This window comes from Caloenas nicobarica, chromosome 6 (assembly GCF_036013445.1).
Source record: "Caloenas nicobarica isolate bCalNic1 chromosome 6, bCalNic1.hap1, whole genome shotgun sequence".
In the NCBI taxonomy this organism is placed as follows: domain Eukaryota; kingdom Metazoa; phylum Chordata; class Aves; order Columbiformes; family Columbidae; genus Caloenas; species Caloenas nicobarica.
This window is the reverse complement of record NC_088250.1, coordinates 29,673,683-29,693,654: the sequence shown is the minus strand read 5'-3', so window position 1 is coordinate 29,693,654 and position 19,972 is coordinate 29,673,683. Positions and strand designations below refer to the sequence as shown.

Sequence of the window (19,972 nt, the reverse complement as noted above, 5' to 3'; positions counted from 1 at the left end):
GAAGACAATAAAAGTTAAAAAAGCAAACAGTCTATAAATCCTCTTTAAGATAGATGCAATTGCTTTATGAATCACCAAGCAGGAACCCTCTGGACCTGGGTGGTTACTACTTTGCTGGATACTACTCTTGTTTATAAAGCAGAGTTGCTCAAACTGTAGCCTAGGAGGAGATTGCATAAATTTGCTGTTGCTCAGGGAATGTCTGTTCAAAACAAAAATTACAGTGTATCATCACCCACCCAGGTTTTTATTGGTACCCCTGACGCTTTCAGTGAAGCTGTGAGACAAACTGCATCTCAGGAATTTACTGTAATTTTCTAAATATTTCTTACTCTTCTGTTCTCTGCCTGAGGTAGGGAAGAAGGGCTGTGGCGAACTCTGTGCGAGGGGAGCACTGGGGCTGCTTTGGCCTCAGTTATGCTGGGGATTTGCTTGCAAAATGTCCTCTTCATTGCGGGTAATGACAGAGATGCTTATATGCATGAGCCCGGTGTTACAACATGACCAAAGAGCAGACTGGTCACCAACTTTGAAGCAATCTTGAACCTGTGTTATCTGTGGTGGTGCAGCTATGGCCAATGTTGAGAGCATGGAAGGAAAAGGGTTTTGGCAAGTTGCTGGCCTTTAGCACTGGGTTTAAGGCAAACATTCAGCAATGTTGAATATCATCCTGGTAAAGGGGGATTGCTCTAAAACTGCCACTGCTGCTCTCCATTGCCACAGGTGTTTTTAAACCCTTGTCAACTGGGAATCAAATACTGCCCTTGACAAAGTCAGACCATTCAGTCAAATCATTGCAGAGTCTCAGCATCCAATACCCTCTTCCCCTGTCTCCAGCTTTACTATCAAACATTGACTTGGAAAGATGTAGTCTAACCTGTATTAATCTGAGTTTTCATCTGAGACAGAAAAATTCAGCATAGGGGAGCTATCTATATTTCAGCTGTATGTTTTGGACATAGCTAGTTGCTGTCTGTCTTGGGAACTGGGAATACAGTTTGTTTTAGTCACACTTGCAGCTACATTCTTTACAAATTTAGATACCTGAGTAAGAATGATCTGTTACTGATTCAGTTTTAGCAGAAAATTGTCAGTCTGTGCCTGCTAGTGCTGGTGAGTCAGTGATGCAGGCTTCATAGATGATCTGTGTACCAGTCCTGAGTGACTTCTTTGCACTCTTTGACACCAGGGGGAGTTCAGCATTTTTCTGGTTCGTTGCTATTATTTGCTTTATTTTACAAAAGGATCTTGTTTGCTGACATCCAAGTGCTGTTTCTTTAGGGCTTTTTTTTTCCTCTTCAATTGTTGTAATTGCAGGGCTGAGATTGTCATTCACTATTTCAGGAGTATTGCTGGTAGTGATGGTGGAAAACCTTGGATAAACAAGGTTTGGAAGGTATTTTTCAAGGAAAAAATATAATCTGAGTAGTTTCGTGCTATAAAAGTACAAGTATCTGAATGCTGTCTGTGCTATACCGATGAATAATGGGTATCACTAGCCACAAAGCAATGAATTTGCTGGAATAAATTGTAGGGAGAATGACTATTTCAGAATCAATACCAAAACACTTATATATGAAGGAATTGTGAGGAATTAGGATGAAATTCTCACTGACAGAGTTCTACAGAGAGGGAAATAAACTGCATGTTTTCTGAAGCTTGGCTGGGAGCAGTTGTGTTTTGATAACATTTTTGTGCAGTAACTGGAGTTAAACATTCAGAGGTGAAGGGGAAAGCAGTTAGCATAAAAATACCATTTTGATCGAGGTTTTTCATGGCGTAAATTGTGTTCCAGGGCTTACATCAGATGACTGTATATCTTTAATCAAAGCATTTTATTTCCCCTTTGGCCTTCCGTTTAATATTAACTCTATCTTCACCACAGTTTCTATTTTATCAGTGGGCAGAATCTGTTATACCTCCATCCAAGCTGAATCTCTCACGTCAGGAGAAGTGTGGTGCTCGCTGTCTGCCAGTTTGCACTGTTGTTCCTGTCCCATGCGAGTGGTTGCAAGATGCATACTGCGGAGTTTTGGACTACTTGATGCTAGTTCAAAAGTAACATGGCCTATTTTTTAATGCCCATTGTTTTCTTTTGTCTCATTGGAACTACAAATAAGCAAATCAGGCTGACCAAAGAGTAGGAGTGTATCAGTGCACAAAGGTGCCCCAAAAACCTGGTCATTCCTGAGATGCTCACTGAACGGTGGCACTGCTTCTGGTTCTATTGCTTTCTTCTGTAGCACAGTTCATGCCACTTAATTGCTTTCCCTGTTATCCCATCTGAATAAAGTCATAAATATATTTTACTGTCACTTGGACGTTCATGGTCTCGAAGCCTAAATTAATCTTCTGTAATGATTAATTAGCCTCATATTTGAATGCGAATGAACTGTGTAAGTGCAAGGGATTGTTGACTGTGTAAATTTGTCTGAGGCAATGAACTATATCACTCTATAGCTGGTGAAATCTGTCATTGAGCGGTCAAGTACTTCATACAACATACATACACATATACAACATATACATGGGTACATAGTACAACAGATGGGGCACTTGGGGGCCTGGTTGAGCAGTGGACTTGGTAGTGCTAAATTAACGGTTGGACTTGATGATCTTAAGGGTCTTTCCCAACCTAAATTATTCTATGAGAGAAAACCAGTTTTGTGACCCTAAGCCTCATCTTTTAATATGAATGCAACAGTGTCGGTTACGTGGGGAGATATGTGTGTCTCTCTAAAACCTGCCAAATGAACACTATTAATGTGTATCAGTGGGAACATTAGAAAGTCTCTTGAGTTGATGTGTGCAAGACCTCAATTTCATGACTGTTTACAAAATCCATTCTTGTTGTCCATCAATCTTCAGACGAAGGTCACTGTTGTCATTTTGGTTTACTTATATGCAAAGAGATGCATTAAGACCTGTGCATGTTTCCAGTGCTTAATCTGGTACTTCATACAGTTTATTCTCCCCTCTCCCTGTGCCCTGAGCCGCTTGCTGCATTCAAGGATCATTCCCTGTTTGCAGAACTTCTATTGACATCAGTAGGAGTGTTGTGCAGACATTTGGGGCTTCAATATGGCTTCTCTTGTTGTTGTCTTTTTTTTTTTTTTCCTCCTGGCAGCCAACTGAATAGACACAATTATCTATGTGCTCTAGTGATATGGTCTGTACTGATGTACCGGAAGAGCTGGGGTTCACAAAAGTGAATCTGCCTGAAACATAGTGCACTTCTGACACATCTGCTGTGATAAGTCTTCTATTTCCAGACCCAGAAATGTACCATTTTTTTGTCTCTGCTGGTAACAACTGCTTAGAAGGAGATACATCTGCTTTGCAGTTTTCTGCAGGGCCAGTTCTGTGGAGATACTGGTTGAGCCAGCAAACCCAAACTGATCTTCTCTCTGCCTGCCTTGTCATATCCTGTACATTTTTTCAGTAAAAGGGAGGACAGCAAGATGAACAAGAAAGACTAGCTATAAATGATCCGTGTGCTCAATTAATCCTGATGATCCTGTCCTGCCTCTGTACTGGCTGTAGTTTTATTGAAAATTTTTGGTGCTATACGATGAGCTTTTGTGCTGTCTTAGGCATTTGTGCATAAGGTATTGAGACATCAGTCTTCTTTGTCTGCAGTCAGCCTTGGAGAGAGGTGCTATTTCATAAACTAGTTAGCAAAATTCTACTGAACTGGCTAAATTTGTTATGTTGGGGCAGGGGGAGGGTGGTGAGGTGCTGGAGTATGAATTCCCTTCCTGGAATTTGTCCTTGCACATGCCGTAATACCCATTGCTGCTTCCACACATGTCTGAAGAAGTATTTATGGCCTGGGCAGCCACCTTCAAGTCCTCATGGAACAAATCTTGTATTTCTGGTTCACCGAAACACCTTACAGGCCTGACTGCTCTCTGAAGAAGGCAAGATTTTGCCCAGGTTGCTATTCTCAGCAGAATAGTGCCTAGACCTGCTGTGCCAGCAGCTCTTGACACAACCATTGCTTCAGAGGAGACAGACAAAGGTGTAGCTCTTTACAGCCAAGTGACATGGGGGGACAGCTGCCTTGATCACCTTGGTGCCTTTCTGAAGGGTGCCCCAGGGGACAGACTATGATTGGTGCCCTGAGGGCTTTTAGCTGCCAAAACACAAACCTTCCCCTCAGATTTCTGCTGTGCTTTAGTGCCTACTCGATTACTGGGGCAAATTCTATTACCAAAAATGAACTTTCCCATATCAAACGTATGCTTTATTAGCCACATAAATGCCAGCATGACTCTCTCATTGCTACAACATATTAAACACCTTGGAAATGTTTCCTTAAACTCTAGGTCAGTCTTATGAAATCCGTCTACTTGAGAATAGGAAATTGGGAGAGTTTCAAGATTTAAACACAAAATATGTAAAGGTAAGGAGAAATATAGATCTCTTTTCTTCCTGCTACTACATACAGCCTCTAATGAAGGGCCTGACCTTGCTCACACTGAGACAATGGAAAATACCTTGCCATTGTTTTTAATGGGAGCAGGGCTGCGGGAGTTTCAGTGCTAGTTTCATGGGACTATGCAGCTTGGCTCTGCAGGGCTTCAGGGGAACCTTTACTCTGTTTCTGATCATGACCCCAGAGTTTCACCATGAATATTGGGTTCGGGGGAATCCCAAAGTTCAGAGGTGAACATGGTTAAAACTGCTGAGAGGCAGACTGGTCTCCCTTCTTAATCCCAGTAACACACCTGGGTGGTTACAAGTGTTTACATTATTCTGCCATGCAGATTCTGCATAGCTCCAGTTTACTTTGGTAGTGGGCATAATGATGAACATATAGAACTTGATTGTCTGATTTTGGGGATTTTTGTTGTTTCGCACCCCCCCCTCCCCCCAAACAATTCAAATTCAAAAACTTTGGTCTTGACCTTAGTTCTGGATCCAACCTTTGAACCTTTCTCTCCCCAATTCTTGACTGTTCTGCCTCAGGATTTCTCTTGAAGTGCGGACTGGTTGCAAAATTTGGATTCCAATCTGGATTTCCACTGTTATCCAAGTTTAGGCAGTTTCCTATTTGCTTTTTGGCCCATATCTGGAAGCACGTGGATTGGGATTCCAATTTTGCAGGTGTTCCCACTGTGGCTTGCTTGCTTTTTGGAGCTAGGGTTTGATTTGGATGTTTCTCAGGTTCATTTACAAAAATTGCTCGCTCATTTGATACAGAAGTTCCCAGCAGGAGCATCAACTTGAGAAACTGGGGTGTAGGGGGACATTAACTCATGCAAGTGTAGCACTCTGAATATACAAAAGGATATATTAGTTAGGAGTAATTTGGACTTGTCTGCCCTGGGGATTGCCCTTATTCCAGCCTTTTTTTTCCGGTTGTTGACATGGCTGCACCACTGCAGACCAGAGATGAAAATTCTCCTGTTACAGAAGCTTTCCTATTCTCCTTTTGTTTAACTACACTGGGGTGAATCCAATGGCTGGCTGTTAATGGCTGGAATCAAGTTTAATTCCCACTGACAAGGTGTCTGGGCATGTCAGCTCTGCTGGTGCAGGGACAGGTGAGCTGGCTTTCACATTTGCTGGTTGGAGTGGGATATACTGGGGTTGGGACATGGTACAGACACATTAAATATTAACCCTGTGTGAGCCATATTGGGTGTGGAGGCAGTATAGTGATGCTTACATGGCATGACACCTAAGATTAGGTGGACATTGCTATAGTGCCTCCAGGCTGCATCCCAGAAAGCTGTACAGGGCTGCGTTGTACAGTGTAGAAGTGCCCTGTGAAAGGAACATGTGATGTTCTCTCACTCAGGAGTCCCTTAGGAATTTGATAAACATGGTGTTGGGTCTCTTAGGTGGTCCCTCTGCTCTCTTCATTAATGGGGATGAGAAACATAACAGATCGGCTTTTGCTTCTATGCTGGAAAACCAAAGTCATCCTAAGGGCCCCTGGATCACGTTGTTCATCTTACTATCTTTTCTTAACAGAGCATAATTCGTGTAGTTTTCCATGATCGACGCCTGCAGTACACAGAGCATCAGCAGCTTGAGGGCTGGAGGTGGAGTCGGCCTGGGGACCGCATCCTTGATATAGGTAAGATTATTTCGTTATGATTCCTGTGCAGTGTTTGGAAGTGAGATGCTGAATGATGTATGGAGTGTTTGCATACGTGTTTAGCTTTTTATGTCCTACTCTCTTACAAATCCTGTATGTCTTTGGGTGGGAAGGAGATCTAGCACTATAGGTCCCAAATAGATGTATTATTGGTGGCTTGGCTTTTCACATGCATGTTGTAATTATATGGAAATGCTTTCTCTTCTTCAATTTAATATTTTTAAAATTTTAGGGGTTTTCTTCTACAGATATTCCACTGTCAGTTGGTATCTTGGATCCCAGGGCCAGCCCAACCCAGTTGAATACTGTTGAATTTCTGTGGGATCCATCAAAGAGAGCCTCAGCATTCATTCAGGTAAGAGAGAAGTTATATTCCTGTGGTAAATACAATGGTGAGATATTCTATAAAGACCTAGAGAGTTAAGGCAGACAGGACATGAAGAAAGATGCCAATGATAATATACAAACTCAAGTGACAACCATGTATAATTAATTTGTAGGATACTTGCTGAACCAGCTTGCTAGCTACTTGCTAGTTTTGGAGTACTACCTGCTACAGCTAGAATTTTAGCTTTTTTTTTTTTTCCTTTAATTGATGTTGCTTTCTAAACATGGGGTTTGTCTGGAGGAAACTGTTCACATCCTGTTAATTTTGCCTGCTTTTCTCTTTCATGAGAGTTTCTCATCCCAAACACCAACTATCTGTTTTTAATCTGTACGTGAATTTTACTTAAGTCAAAGAATGGTTTTCCTGACACCCTGTTCCTTTCCATGCTGCTTATTCTTTGAATTGTTTCGTCCTGAGGAACAGAGATGAAAACATATGAACTCTTCTGCCTCTCTTAGTTTCTCAGGTGGAGCCAAAACCTCACGTTCAGGCAAAATCTGAAATTCAGATTTGCACAGCTTCCAACTGTCCCCAGAGATGAGCACAGCTTTTGTTTTGCCAGGTACATTGCATCAGCACAGAATTTACTCCACGGAAACATGGAGGAGAGAAAGGGGTGCCCTTCCGAGTGCAAATCGACACCTTTAAGCAGAATGAAAATGGTGAATACACAGAACACTTGCATTCTGCAAGCTGCCAGATCAAAGTGTTCAAGGTATGACGTAATTTTGGCCTTGTTGTCAACTAGATTAAGGCACAAGAACGTGCAGTTTAAATTGTGTAGGAGTGATGCAAATAGTGGAGTAAAGAACAGACTTTTAACTGAGTATGCTTAGGATCTTAAACAGGACTCTTGCACACAAAGTGTCATGAACACTGAGCTACGCAGCAATTCTAGTTAAATTCAAATGACCCGAGTGCTGCACCAAGTCTTATGCCAGTCCATTGTGCCTTGAACACTATGTAAACACTGAGATATTTAGGGTATCCACTGTGTTTTAGTGCTCCTAAGCAATCAAGACATTATGGCATCTCTGATTTCTTTGATTCAATCATCCACGAACAATGAGAGTATATCTTGGAGATTTTAAATACCCTTTGCTTGTCGCAGTGAAGTTCTTCTCCATGCTACCTGGAGGAAAGAAAGATTCAAAGAGAGTGTTTCTGAGGCTCCTAACGTGGGCATGTCAGACCTGCTTTTTGTAGACCTGTTTTCTCAAAGGATCTGGGGCTGCAGTGATCAGTGTCTTTCTGGTTCCTGGAGAGATGGTACAAATAGCAACTGAGGGGCTCATGATCTGAAATAGTTGGTATCAAATCTCAGGACTGTGGTCAGCCTATTTTGGAATTGCAATACACATTAATGAGGTATGTTACAGTAAAGATGCTTGACTAATTCATTTTTTTTGCCTAGAAAATGCAGATCTGATCTTGTTCCATAGGCAGAGTCCCCATAAATCTTAAGGAGAGTTTTGTGAACAGATTAGGGGAAAAAAAAAAATCTATTGGCCTCTGTCTCTAAACTTGTAATACTTGGCATAAGGGAAAGCTTGTGCTTGTGCTTATAGCCTAAAGGAGCAGACAGAAAACAGAAGACTGACAGGGAAAAAATGGAGAAGAAGACCACCCAAGAGAAGGAAAAGTATCAGCCTTCCTATGAGACAACTATTCTCACAGAGGTAAAGTGTTTTAGACATGTCATACTACTTCAGCATGTTGGGAGATAGATTTGAGAGAAAATGCAGTCTGATTGAGTCCTGGAGACTGTCTTGTGGAGACATGTATGCCCAGGTCTGATTGACGTTGTCTTGTGGAGACACGTATGCCCAGGTCTGATTGAAATTGAGAGTGAAGTTATAAAATGTCTCTCACTGTTGAAGTTTATAAAAGATGCCAATTTCTTATGTTTCAGGGTATAAACCAACCTGTAACAGCCTAGCTTTAAAAGAAACATTTTCTCTATCTTCTGCTATGATCCTGGGTACTTGTTGTGGCACTTAGATGCTAGCTGTATGAGGTATTTTTCTTCAGAACTGTCTGGCAAAAGCTTATGTTGGAGATGGGGCACTAGAGTAGATGAATAGGCTGTCTGATTGAATTATTAATCTGTTTTTCTGTGGATGTGCCTATGAAGCTATTATTACATCCAAGATCTTGGAAGAATCTGGCTTGTACTCTAGGAATATCTTGAATGTCTTATATTCTGATGCATCTGGTGTAGAGATGTATGTGTTTCTACCAGTCCCTGCCATTACTGAGATGTATACATAAGCTCACCCCAAGCTGCAGAATTACTAAACAACAGGACTTAAGACAGTGGTTTTAAAGTGCTGCTCTGTCTCCCTATGGGAACGTCTTGTCATTTGACTTAGCTTGGTTTTTTTTTTGAAGTGGCTTGCTGGACTTCTAAAAATGAGGGTTTCTTCTTAATTTAAATTAAAGTTCCTGTTTGTGAGATCCAGTCCCTCCCACTCAATTTTCCTCACATTGCCAGGAGAGACCAGCATGTGTTCTAATTCAATGTGGTGGTTGTTCATGAGGCTCTGTGTACACAGACCTAATTCTACTGAGTTGGCAGATCCCAAACTCTCCCTGTGAGCTCTGATGCACTTTGACATATTGCATGGGGAAATGTGGGTTGCCAAAGAGTTAAATATTTGCTAGTATTTGCGAAGGTGATAAAACACCAAAGCTACATTTGTCATCTTTTTATCATTGCAAGCAAGGATACTACAGAGCATTTTCTTGAGCTTGTGATGGTGGTAGTTTCCACAGGGCTAGATTTCTCCAGCTGATTACAGCGGCTTAAATTCAGAACAGAGTCACCAATTCTAGCTGGATTTCTGTGGTTTTACACTACTGTAATGGAATATGGAGTTTGACCTATATTTGTGAAGGCTTTTAGTAGCTTTGTGTCTATCTATCTTAAATTTTCTCCATGTAATACCCATTTATAATTCGAGGTCTTCAACTAATAGCCAGAGGTTTTAGCAGACTGGTTCAAATTCTGCTCTTTCACTGGTATAAACCTGAAGAAATGCCACTGGAGCATATTTGTCACTCTTGCCTGGATTTAATTAGGGATTTATAATTGAGACCAGGGGTATTTCTCTATCATTGCTGCCTTCAGTCTGAGTTGACTTACTGGCGTTGCTCTGACTTACAGCTGTGCACACTTAGGCCCAGTGTTATTTGGGGACAGGCTTTGTGAAATGGGAGAAATGTGGAATGCACAACTGGAATCAATCTGGCCCCCTGACAGCCCACTTGGAGAACAGTGTAGAAAATCCATGGCCTGTCTCCTCCTCCCAGCAGGATTGATGAGCTGAAGTTAGTGGTGTGGCAACAGCATGAATGTGGTATGAGAAGAGAATTGAATCCTTTATATTTCCATCCTTATGAAAGTATCCCTGCTGCCTTTCTTCCAACAGTGTTCTCCCTGGCCAGATGTGCCTTATCAAATGAACAATGCTCCATCTCCAAGCTACAACAGTTCTCCCAACAGCTTCAACCTTGGAGATGGGTATGTAACAAATAAATGCTTTATCTTTCATGTTGATATCGTAGCCTTCGCATGCATGTGTTTTGTGTGCCATGCATTTCATACCCTGGAAGAAGAGGTCAAGGACCATCCTTCCTAGAAAGGGACAAACATTTCCCACAAAGCCTTGTAAGACCTTCCATGCAGGAATTCCTTGTAATGCAGAATACTGATTATATGTCTGCTGCTTATGTGGTGGCTGAGAGATGAGCATCAGAGGACCACCAGGGCAATTCTTGCCATGAATTTCCTCTTTTACTGTTCTGTGGGGATCAGACAACACACCATGCCCTGTGCCAGCAATTCCCAGTGTCTTCTGACAAGGGTGTTAGAGACTTTCATCCATCAGCACCTCTTCAGAGTTGGTATTCCTTCCTTCCTTTCTGTCTTGAGGTAGTTTGGGGTGCTGAATTCCCAGTTGAATGGGATATAAAGAGATTCTGTCTGGGATAAACCAGCCTGGGTTTTGAGAAACCATTCCAGAACAAAGGGCTAGCAGGAGACATGTTTAATTCGTTAATATAACCATCATAAAGAAACAGTTTTAGTGGTCCTGAAACAACCAGGATGATAGCTGATTACAGAAACACACAGCAGGGTCCCTCAGTACTTTTGAGTCCTTCCTGCAACACACTTTTCCCTAGGAATTTGGTGTAGGTCTTTCTTTTCATCCTCTAGGACTCTGCAGCCTTGTTGCCTTCCTGCACAGCTTATTAATTAATCCATATTGTATTATGAATTTTCAATGAGTGACCTCGACCTATGAATAAGGACAAACATTGAAATGGCAAAAATTGGTGTTACTAGAGAGATCTGTTGAGCATTTTCTTCCAGTGATAGATTATTGACTCTTTGGGAAAATACTTGATGTGTTGAAGTACTCTCTATATTTTAAGATGGTTTACCAGAAATGTGGTGTTGTCTAATACAGTTAAATTGCAATTTACTGTGTTTAAAATAACACCAGGGTTGAATTATAGGCTACTTTAATCAATTTTTGTGAAGAATCAGTATTAGACAGTGGATTTAGTTAGGGGATTTCTGGGTCACAGAAATTTTGAGTTCAGCTACCCTGTAGGTCACAACTTCCTTACTTAGATGGTGTCACATATTGAGTCACCTGTATAGAAAAGCTTGAATGAGGTCAATAAACTGAGTTTTTCTCTCTGAGTAGGACCTCAACTGACCAACAAAAGGCTCAAGTAGAATTTTTTTTTTTTTTACTTAGTCCAGATTTTGGATGCCTTTTCAAAAATCTGATAGAGGAAAAAAGCCAAGTTGGTATGTAACTTGTGACAGTTGAGTTAGATGGAGGAGGGGGAGAGGATGTACGCTGCAATGTAAAATTTAAAATGATGTTTTTTTCTCTTCCAACTTTATATAATTTTTTTTTAGCAACAGTTCTCCAACCCACCAAGTGGAGCTCCTGCCTCCCAGCAATGATGTAAGTACTTGAGATCATGTTAATGTGGTGCTTTTCTTTTTTAGGACACTGGTGAACAGTTCATTTCAAGACCTTCTTATTCTTTTTGCAATGTAGCACCTCCTTCCTTCTGCTTCTATTCAAGATGCCCAGCAGTGGCTTCATCGTAATAGGTTCTCTCCATTCTGTAGACTCTTCTCAAGTTTTTCGGGTGAGTTTAAACAGTCCAATTATTTTGTCTTTGTTCTCTTTTGTAAGTGCAGCTCGTGCTTCATATAGCGTCTGCTGCTGGCCACTGTTGATGGGATCACTGGTCTGATCCAGTGTGGTGGTTCTTTTGTTCTTAGATTAGTTAGTATTTGCCAAAACTTTTTGGAGAAATATAGAATAAGATGGAAGAGAGTAAGTTAAGATGGAAGGAACTTCTTGAATTCATCAGGTGCAACCCCTAGCTTGAAGCAAGTCCAGGGCCTTGTGCAGTTGAGTATCTCCAAGGTTGGAAATTCCACAATCTCTCTAAGCAATGTCTTCAAATACTTGACTATTCTCACAGTGAAAGTTTTTCCTTGTACCTAATCACTGTTTCCCATCTTTTATCTGCTGCCTCCCATCCTGTCCCTGTGCACCTTTTAGAGGAGTCTGGTTCTATCTGCAGCTCCATCTTTGCTATACTCTCCCGTTGTATACAGCAATAAGATGGTGGAAGAGGAAATTAAAGATGTTGAAGCCTTGAGAAGCCTCCCTCTGGCTTGCAACATGATTAAATAACCTGGTGAACATGGCAGTTAGAGAAAATTGGGACATTTAATGGCCAATGTTAAATATCTAGCTGGTGGCTGAGTTGGGTAGAATATCTTCCAGTTCAGCACTGCTCGTTTGGCAGCTTCTAGTGCTCTGTTTTACAATGATTGATTTGTGGTGTACATGTCTTTGAATTTGCAACTTCTCTAGGCAAATCTGTCCGATTTAGCTCTGTGGATTCTCTCCTCCTGCCCTTTCCTGCTGCCCATACACACAATTTGGAACCTAAGATTTGCTTAACTTCTGAAAAAAAATCAATTTGAAATATGTAGGTGCTGACTTACTGAAGATGTCCAAAGAAGATTTTGTTCAAATCTGTGGGCCTGCTGACGGAATTCGGCTCTTTAATGCGATCAAAGGAAGGTTTGTATTTCTTCCTTCCTTTTTTTTCTTCTTTTTTTTTTTTGCTTGCTTGTTTGTTACGGCAGCATCCTTTGGTAATTTCAGTGTTAACTAGAAGTTAATCCTGAAGCTGTAACATTTAGAATTCCTTTCAGCACTTCAGAAAGGTCATCTGTCATCTCAGAGGCTGGAGATCAGTGTTATTCAAATCCAAGCACAGCTCAGAAATGTTGCCAAAATGAAGCAGCATAATATAGATCTCCAGTGGTTTATTTGCTACCAGCTGATAGTTTACATCTACTTCATATGAGACACAGACTACAATAATCTGTGGTGTATCTCCATCACAAGTAATAAAAAAAAACCCCAACCAACCAAACCCTGGAGCCTCAAATGACCCTTAAACTTGTATTGCAATAACATCATAAGTTGTGCAGCTGGGCAGGATTCAAATCAGTAAAGGCAGGTATGATGAGCTGCTTGGCAAGTGCTGTAAACTGTTTATTCTTATCTGATCCTGAAGAGATTAAGGTGTTCCGCACTGTGCCACCACCTCCTGGGAGCTCTTACTAGACCTCCGAAGACCAGGATCAAGACTATCCCTTAGTTATTTATGTACAGCCCGAATGAGTCCATCTCTTATTGTCTGGTAGCTGACTGGAACAATTTTAGATCTAAATAACTCACTACTGTTTTTTAATAATCCATAGAAATGTAAGGCCCAAGATGACAATTTATGTCTGTCAAGAACCAGAGCAAAACAGGTCCCATCTCCACCAAAAACGAGAAAATGGAGATGGCAGTCTTTGTGGTAAGTGTTTATGAATAAATTTTGTTAAACACTTATCTGGTGAGAATGCTGCTTTCTGCCTGAGCTCCTGCGTGGGACAGCTTGGTGTCCTGAGGGTTTGAAGGGGTCCTGTTTATCTGCCACTGGGCTTAGTTTCAGGGCTACAGATTCCAACTGGTACCGCCTGCCCGAGGAACAGACCCAGCTTACACGCTGTCTGCAGAATGCCACAGCAAATTCTCTATTCAGTTCTTAATAGGGACCATAGTATTAAAAACTACTGTCCCATCCACAATTTTCTTTAGACTATGGCTTATTTGAAAATATTCTGGGAAATGGAAGGTTGGTATGTTTTAAAGTGAGGTTCTAATTCTTGGAAGTTCAAAGCTTTTGGGAACTTGCTGCTCTTAACTATCCCTAATGACATGATGTACGATTGAATGAGAATAGAGATTGTCCTTAGTTCTTGCACGTAGTATTAACCAGACACAGCTTTTCTGCCTGGTTGTTTCTATCATTTGGATTGGATCTGAAGAATAGTACTGTCATCTACAGTTATTTGATACATTGTAGTCTTTAGTTTGTGCCTATGGGATCAATGAGAGAACACCTAATAAAATACTAATTTTGTGTAACATCATGTGTTTTACTATTTTATTTGATCTATCTTAAAATGTCAAAATCAGAAAAAGTATATTATCCAAAAACATTAATGTCTTCATGAGAGGACTTTTTTGTGCCTCATGATACATGTTGTCATTAGTGTGTCTCGCTTCACTGACCAAAAGTGACATGTGCTTTATTTGCCCAGTGCATCCAAATACTGGATATTTTTCTAAAAGTCATCAAGCTGGATATTGGGGGGCTACTTTAAAAGGTACTGAACTTGTTTATCTACTGTCAAGATTTGAACCTTGATCTTAAACCCATTTGGTTGCTGATATTGAACATCTTGGTATTATCCATTGTTGCTATTCTAGAAATTACTCAGTAATTCTTTAATTATTAATGCTTTCAACTTGTTGCAGTATATCATGCAATCTTCTTGGAAGAGTTGACCACGCTGGAATTAATTGAGAAGATTGCCAACTTGTACAGCATTTCCCCACAGCAGATAAATCGAATCTATCGGCAGGGACCCACAGGGATCCATGTATTGGTGAGCAATGAGGTAAGGGGTTAATGAAAACTCTGTCAGAGTTGTAACCGTTGCCTGACTTCTTGAAGTTAAATGGCTTTTTAAATTATGGAATGAATCTTGAAGGAAGCTTTGCAAGGTTACTAATCCCAACAACTTAAAGTAAATACTTACAGCAAATCATACATGCATACCATTGATTTTGATGTGGATTTGAGATTGTTGATTTGTAAAATAAGATGTTTGTTTTGGTTTTTTTAACAAACAACAAAACAAAACACACCAAAAAATGGTCATCTTCTTTTTGTGATGGCTACTTAAACAAATTCTGAAGTGAGGATCTAAAATGAGAGCCTTTAAAATTGAATAGGAAAGTTTCCGGAAGAAGGCAAGTTTGAAAATTTTTAGGACAATTAGTCTTACACCTTGGCCAGTGATTACAGCCACTGGGTCAGTCAGTGCTGTGTAAGTACACTATAATTTCATGGACCTCTGCTAGCTGTTTGTGTCCCATTATATGATGGCTTAATTTAGTCCATGCCATTAACTTGCAGGTTAATAGTGAGTTGCCCTTCTTCCTCTTTTCCCCCACTAAATTACTTATTGATTTGCACACCAGAATCACTTAAGGAGCTTCATTTATAAGAAACATTGTTAAAATAAATGAAGCAGAGCATAGGTCTCAACTGGAGCCTGAACAGAAGGCTGTTATGTTTATTCCTAAAGTCTCCTTGCGATTTTAGCCTGATTAAATCTGAAACCTTGAAGCTTTATGGATGTAAAGTGCTTGGAGGCAAATCTTGGTAGGGGAATTGCCTGAACCAGCTTGGGTATAAGCCTTAAGTATTTATTTAAGTCAATTATTAACAGTGTTTATTGCTTTTTCTATAATTTTTTCTTGTTCTAGTACTATAGTGGCAGGAGTGAGGCACTCTGTGAATGTGCTTCATGCATCATTAGGCACAGACATACTGGCTGGCCAGCGAAGTTTGATTTGCAGGAGCAGGGGATGGATGTTAAACCCAAAAGAGAATAGGGAGATTAGTCTAAGTTGAAAAGGGTTACAGCTGGAAAGTGCTCTACTGGAATGATATTTAATAGCTAGTAGAAGGCTTTTGCTTGAAGCAGGGTTTTCTGAGCTGATCAGAGAGGTTCTGATCACCTCCCCTCTGAAGTTGGGTGTTCAGCAGCTGCTTCAACTGCACGAGACATCTCTTGAAGGTAATTAACCTCCTCTGTCCCACAGAGCTACTCTAAGATGAGAGGAATGACTAAGGATGAAGCTTAAATGAGCATTTCAGATTGTATCTGAAGTCATCTGAATATTTTAACTCATCTCTTTGGTTAGGGGCTTCGCTAGAATGTGCATGTGTTCTGAAAACTTGTGGTTTCTCATGAACAACTCTGATAGCTTTAGATACTGATCTTGCCTCCCATGATTTGCCTTGCCTCTCACAGTAGTTTCATTAAGATTCCTGTGCCTTGACAAAATACAAACAAGTGAATGATTCCTGCAAGCATGCTGCTGAGGTGGCTTTATAGTAACAATATTCCTTTATTCAGCAAGGAGTCCATTTCTCAGGGCTGACTGCCTCTAGATAGGATCCCAGGTGCTCATGTAAGCTCAACGAAGCTTCATGGTTCAGCCGGATGTGTGTTACCATTCCTAGATTTTAGGAGAGGGACTGTCTTCATCTAGTCTCAAGTAGTATAGCTTTATTGAAGGCAATTAAGAGCATGGTCTTTAATAGACTAACTGGAGTGGTGTAAGAACTTGCAGGATAAAGAGCTGCAAAGGGGATGCTGAAATGCTGAACCAGCCAGATCAGTTCCAGGCAAGCACTTTAGTATGAGCTTCTCTTAAGCACATTAGCAGCTGCAAGGACCTTAAGTAATCAGTCATGTATTTTAATAATTTTATGGGCAGGGTTACTCAGGACTGTATAACACTAGGCACCAGATGCTATTTGATAACTCTCCTCTAAATTCTATACTGGCACTGAAATAAACTTGAATTCAGTTGCTTAAAGCATTTTATGTTGGCTTTTTTCCTTCCGCCCTTCAGATGGTGCAAAACTTCCAAGATGAATCTTGTTTCGTTATCAGCACATTGAAAGGTATGTATTGCTGCCACTATTACATGTAGTTCTAAAGATAATTTCTCCTTTCAATTGCACTAAATGTTATCACAAACTCATGCTGTTATCCTGAAAAGATAAGGAAACTAATTTAGTGTAAATCAAGGTGTTGCATCAACTTACACTATGATAGTCTGATTGATCTATGCTTTCCTCTCAGTTACAGTGTTATAAAACTTACATAAATCCATTGATACCACTGACATAAACATAAAACCTTATAGTAGAATGATAAAAGATGACAGCATGTTGTATTTTTTTATATAAATGCTTTGACCTAGATGTTCAACATTCATTTTCATTGAATGGATTGTGGAACAAGAATACAAACTCTTGCAAACTACCTAAGAAGAAAATCTAGAGTTCTGTATCTGTGCTGTTTCCTAAAAATCAATGAAAAAATGCTTTGCATTTCTTTGTTACAGCTGAAAGCAATGATGGCTACCACATCATTTTAAAATGACCATGCTGCACAGAAAGACTTTAACAGCCTAAAGTGTAATGCCTCACTGAGATTGCTACAACCTAGACTGGAAACACCAAGAACCTTCTGGATAAAATGCTCCTATGAACTACAAATTACCAAACAGCTTAAGAAAAAACTTGCCTTTACAAATATATATTTTTTTGGTGGGGTGTGTGTGGTGGTGTGTTGTGGGGGTTTTTTTTGTTGTTTTGGTTTTTTTGTTTTGTGGTTTTTTAAGTTGGAACGGAGAGCATCCTCAAACCTTGTACATGTTTCTTCCTCCTTCCCTCCTCCTTCAGTCTTAAAAATTGTCGAGGTTTCTGATTACTACTTAGAAACATCTACCTTGTACTAAAGGGAAGTGAAAGAGAAATGAAAAACAATTCTCTAGACTTCTCATGGTTGGGCAAATTGGTTTATTTACTGTTCTGAGTGCTCTCTTACTTTCAGCACATGCCCTGTTACTGATGGACAGAGGCTCCCTAGGGCTGCTCTTTTACTCTTTGAGGTGGAAAGCTTCGGGCTAAATTTAGAAACAGTTTGGGCAATGCAGAGGAAGGATTTGGTGCCCAGTCCTCACCCAGAGTGTCCACCCTGGAAACCTGCACTTTAGCTGCTTCTCACCCATAGATGTGCTCAAAGTCCAGGGACCTTGATACGTCCTGACAGAGCTTCTGTAATACCCATCCAACAGAACAATTTTGTGGGGTTCAAAGGAGGACAGACAACCTGAAGCAAGCAGTTCAGTACCAAGTTATATCTTCAGCTTTAGAGTAGTCTCCTTGAATATGGAGTATATGAAGGTTTTCTGAGGAAGCGTTTTGACCATTGGAAGTTACAGAGCTCACGACAAATTCATTCTATGGATTTATTCTACTCTGCAAAGCATTGATTAACTGCTATCTTAACCTAATTCCCAGTTACAGTAATGATCTTAATGTTTCCTCCTGTTACTCATTGAATTAAGTAAAGCTGAGTTTTAATTGAGTCCAGGTAATGGATCATCTTAGTTACTGCTGCTTAGATTCTTGCTGTTTCACTTTTGGTGCCTGTTTCAAATTTCTGCAACTATGGTCAACTCCCCCCACCCTTGGTCTTTTGGGATGCCATCTGGGCTCCACTAAGCTGGAAAAGTGGCTTCCACTGATGTCAAAGGCAAACTGGATCACGCCCTTCTTGCATGGATGGAGTCATTTCACTGTTGGAAGCTAATTAATTATGCTGCTTCCCAAACCAAATGTTCATATAGCATCAACTTCTGATACTCAAACACTTTCATCCTAAATTGAGACGGAAAGCTGAAATACCAAAAATTTTCTTGGAATGGAAACTTTTTCTAGATGACAGTTTCTCATTTTTTGAAATGTTGAATAAATGTTCTAGCCTTTTGAAATGGAAACATTTAGTTAAATCCATTTGGCCCTTAAAGCAGCATCAGTTTGAGCTACTGTTGCAGACCTCAGAAATTACCATTTGAGTGCCTTGGGCCCCTTGTCTGCCTGGGGCCCATCTCTTTGGCTGGATTACAGATCCTATGATGATCTTACTGCGGGTTAGTTAAAGGGGGAATGCGTCACGGAGGCTGGAGTGGTGCCCAGGAGCCCAGCCTTCTGGGAAAGAGGGGGGACATGCAGCCCATGAATTACAGCTCCCAGCTGACACTGGAGGAATTCGGACAGACACAGAGTGATATTTCTCTGACAAAAATTATGTGTTTCAAGTTTTCCCAACAGAAATAAACAGCAAAATATTGAGAAAAGCAACCTTTTTTTCATTAAAAGCATCAAGTTTTGCGCAAAAAAAACCCCCACCCATTCCCACAGCTTTTTTTTTTTAAACACCAAAAATAATACTAGAATAGAAAAATCACGTTACAATAGGAAAACCTTCAGCCAACTCAGCTAATTGAGTAACACTGCCTACTTAGGCATGATCTTGCTCAACTGGCTGTCCTAGATGCTTCATGGATTGTAGTTTCTCCAAAAGGATGCCCAGGCTTCTGGACATGGTGATTCCTCTCAAGAAGTGAGGGAGCTTGAGGCTTCTTGGTTGAGGACCAGGTTGTGTAGGTGAGGAGGTTGTAAGTCGTCTCCTGACAGAGAGAGGAGATCAGACAGAAAGGCCAGGGGGAGCTTCGGGGAGGAAATGTCTTTGTGGAGGATTCAAACCACCATCTCTTTGAGAGGATGGTGAAGCCATGCCAAGCTTGACCCTCCCTTGATGCCTGTGTCACCTCCCTGGTTCTGCAGCCTGCTCTGCATATGGAGGGGGGCAGCTGGGGAGCCCCTGGCCCTGGTCACCGAGGTGTCCAGATTGTGGCCACACAGTTACAGCTGCCTTCCAAAACAGGGAATAAATTCTAGCTGTGTTTGTGAGTAGGTGGGTCCAACGTGCCCCTGCATATCAGGAGCTTTTGGTTGATTTTTGTGGATGGTACTTTAGAAGGTGTACATTGGCTGTGCTTTTTCATCCCGTTATGTAATACTGGCCTGATGTATGGCATGGCTGTTGTTGTCATGCAACTCATAGAGCGGCTGACCTGATGCGAAGGGTTTTTAAAAGGCCTTGGAGTTGCCAGGAGAGTATCCTGGACCATATCTCCTTATGTGTGATAGCCCTGTAATTCAGGGGACACAGCAATTCTGAAACACAGCAGTGTGAAGAAAGGATAGACAAAGCTTTGCTCCCAGAGTTAGGGACTGAGAACTGTTTGCCTTATTTTTTTATTTTAAATATAACTTGATTATTTAAAACACAAATCTTGCCCATAAGGAATTATATGCAAAACTCCTTATAATGTTTCAGTAGCTCTTGCTTGATTAATTTGAACAAAAAG

At 40.8% G+C, this 19,972-nt stretch overlaps 1 protein-coding gene across 1 annotated transcript in view; it reads left to right on the top strand.

Annotated features, from left to right (window-relative positions):
• TFCP2L1 (transcription factor CP2 like 1) overlaps positions 1-17,133 on the top strand; it is a 31,258-nt gene extending 14,125 nt beyond the window's left edge. Inside the window, exons 3-15 of the mRNA XM_065637831.1 lie at positions 4,329-4,405; positions 5,983-6,088; positions 6,358-6,464; positions 7,060-7,212; positions 8,066-8,176; positions 9,929-10,020; positions 11,434-11,482; positions 11,579-11,672; positions 12,535-12,625; positions 13,315-13,415; positions 14,423-14,565; positions 16,598-16,649; positions 17,096-17,133. Coding sequence (XP_065493903.1) covers positions 4,329-4,405; positions 5,983-6,088; positions 6,358-6,464; positions 7,060-7,212; positions 8,066-8,176; positions 9,929-10,020; positions 11,434-11,482; positions 11,579-11,672; positions 12,535-12,625; positions 13,315-13,415; positions 14,423-14,565; positions 16,598-16,649; positions 17,096-17,133 — 1,214 coding nt within the window. The remainder of the gene's footprint in view (positions 1-4,328; positions 4,406-5,982; positions 6,089-6,357; positions 6,465-7,059; positions 7,213-8,065; positions 8,177-9,928; positions 10,021-11,433; positions 11,483-11,578; positions 11,673-12,534; positions 12,626-13,314; positions 13,416-14,422; positions 14,566-16,597; positions 16,650-17,095) is intronic.
• The last annotated feature ends 2,839 nt before the right edge of the window (positions 17,134-19,972 follow it).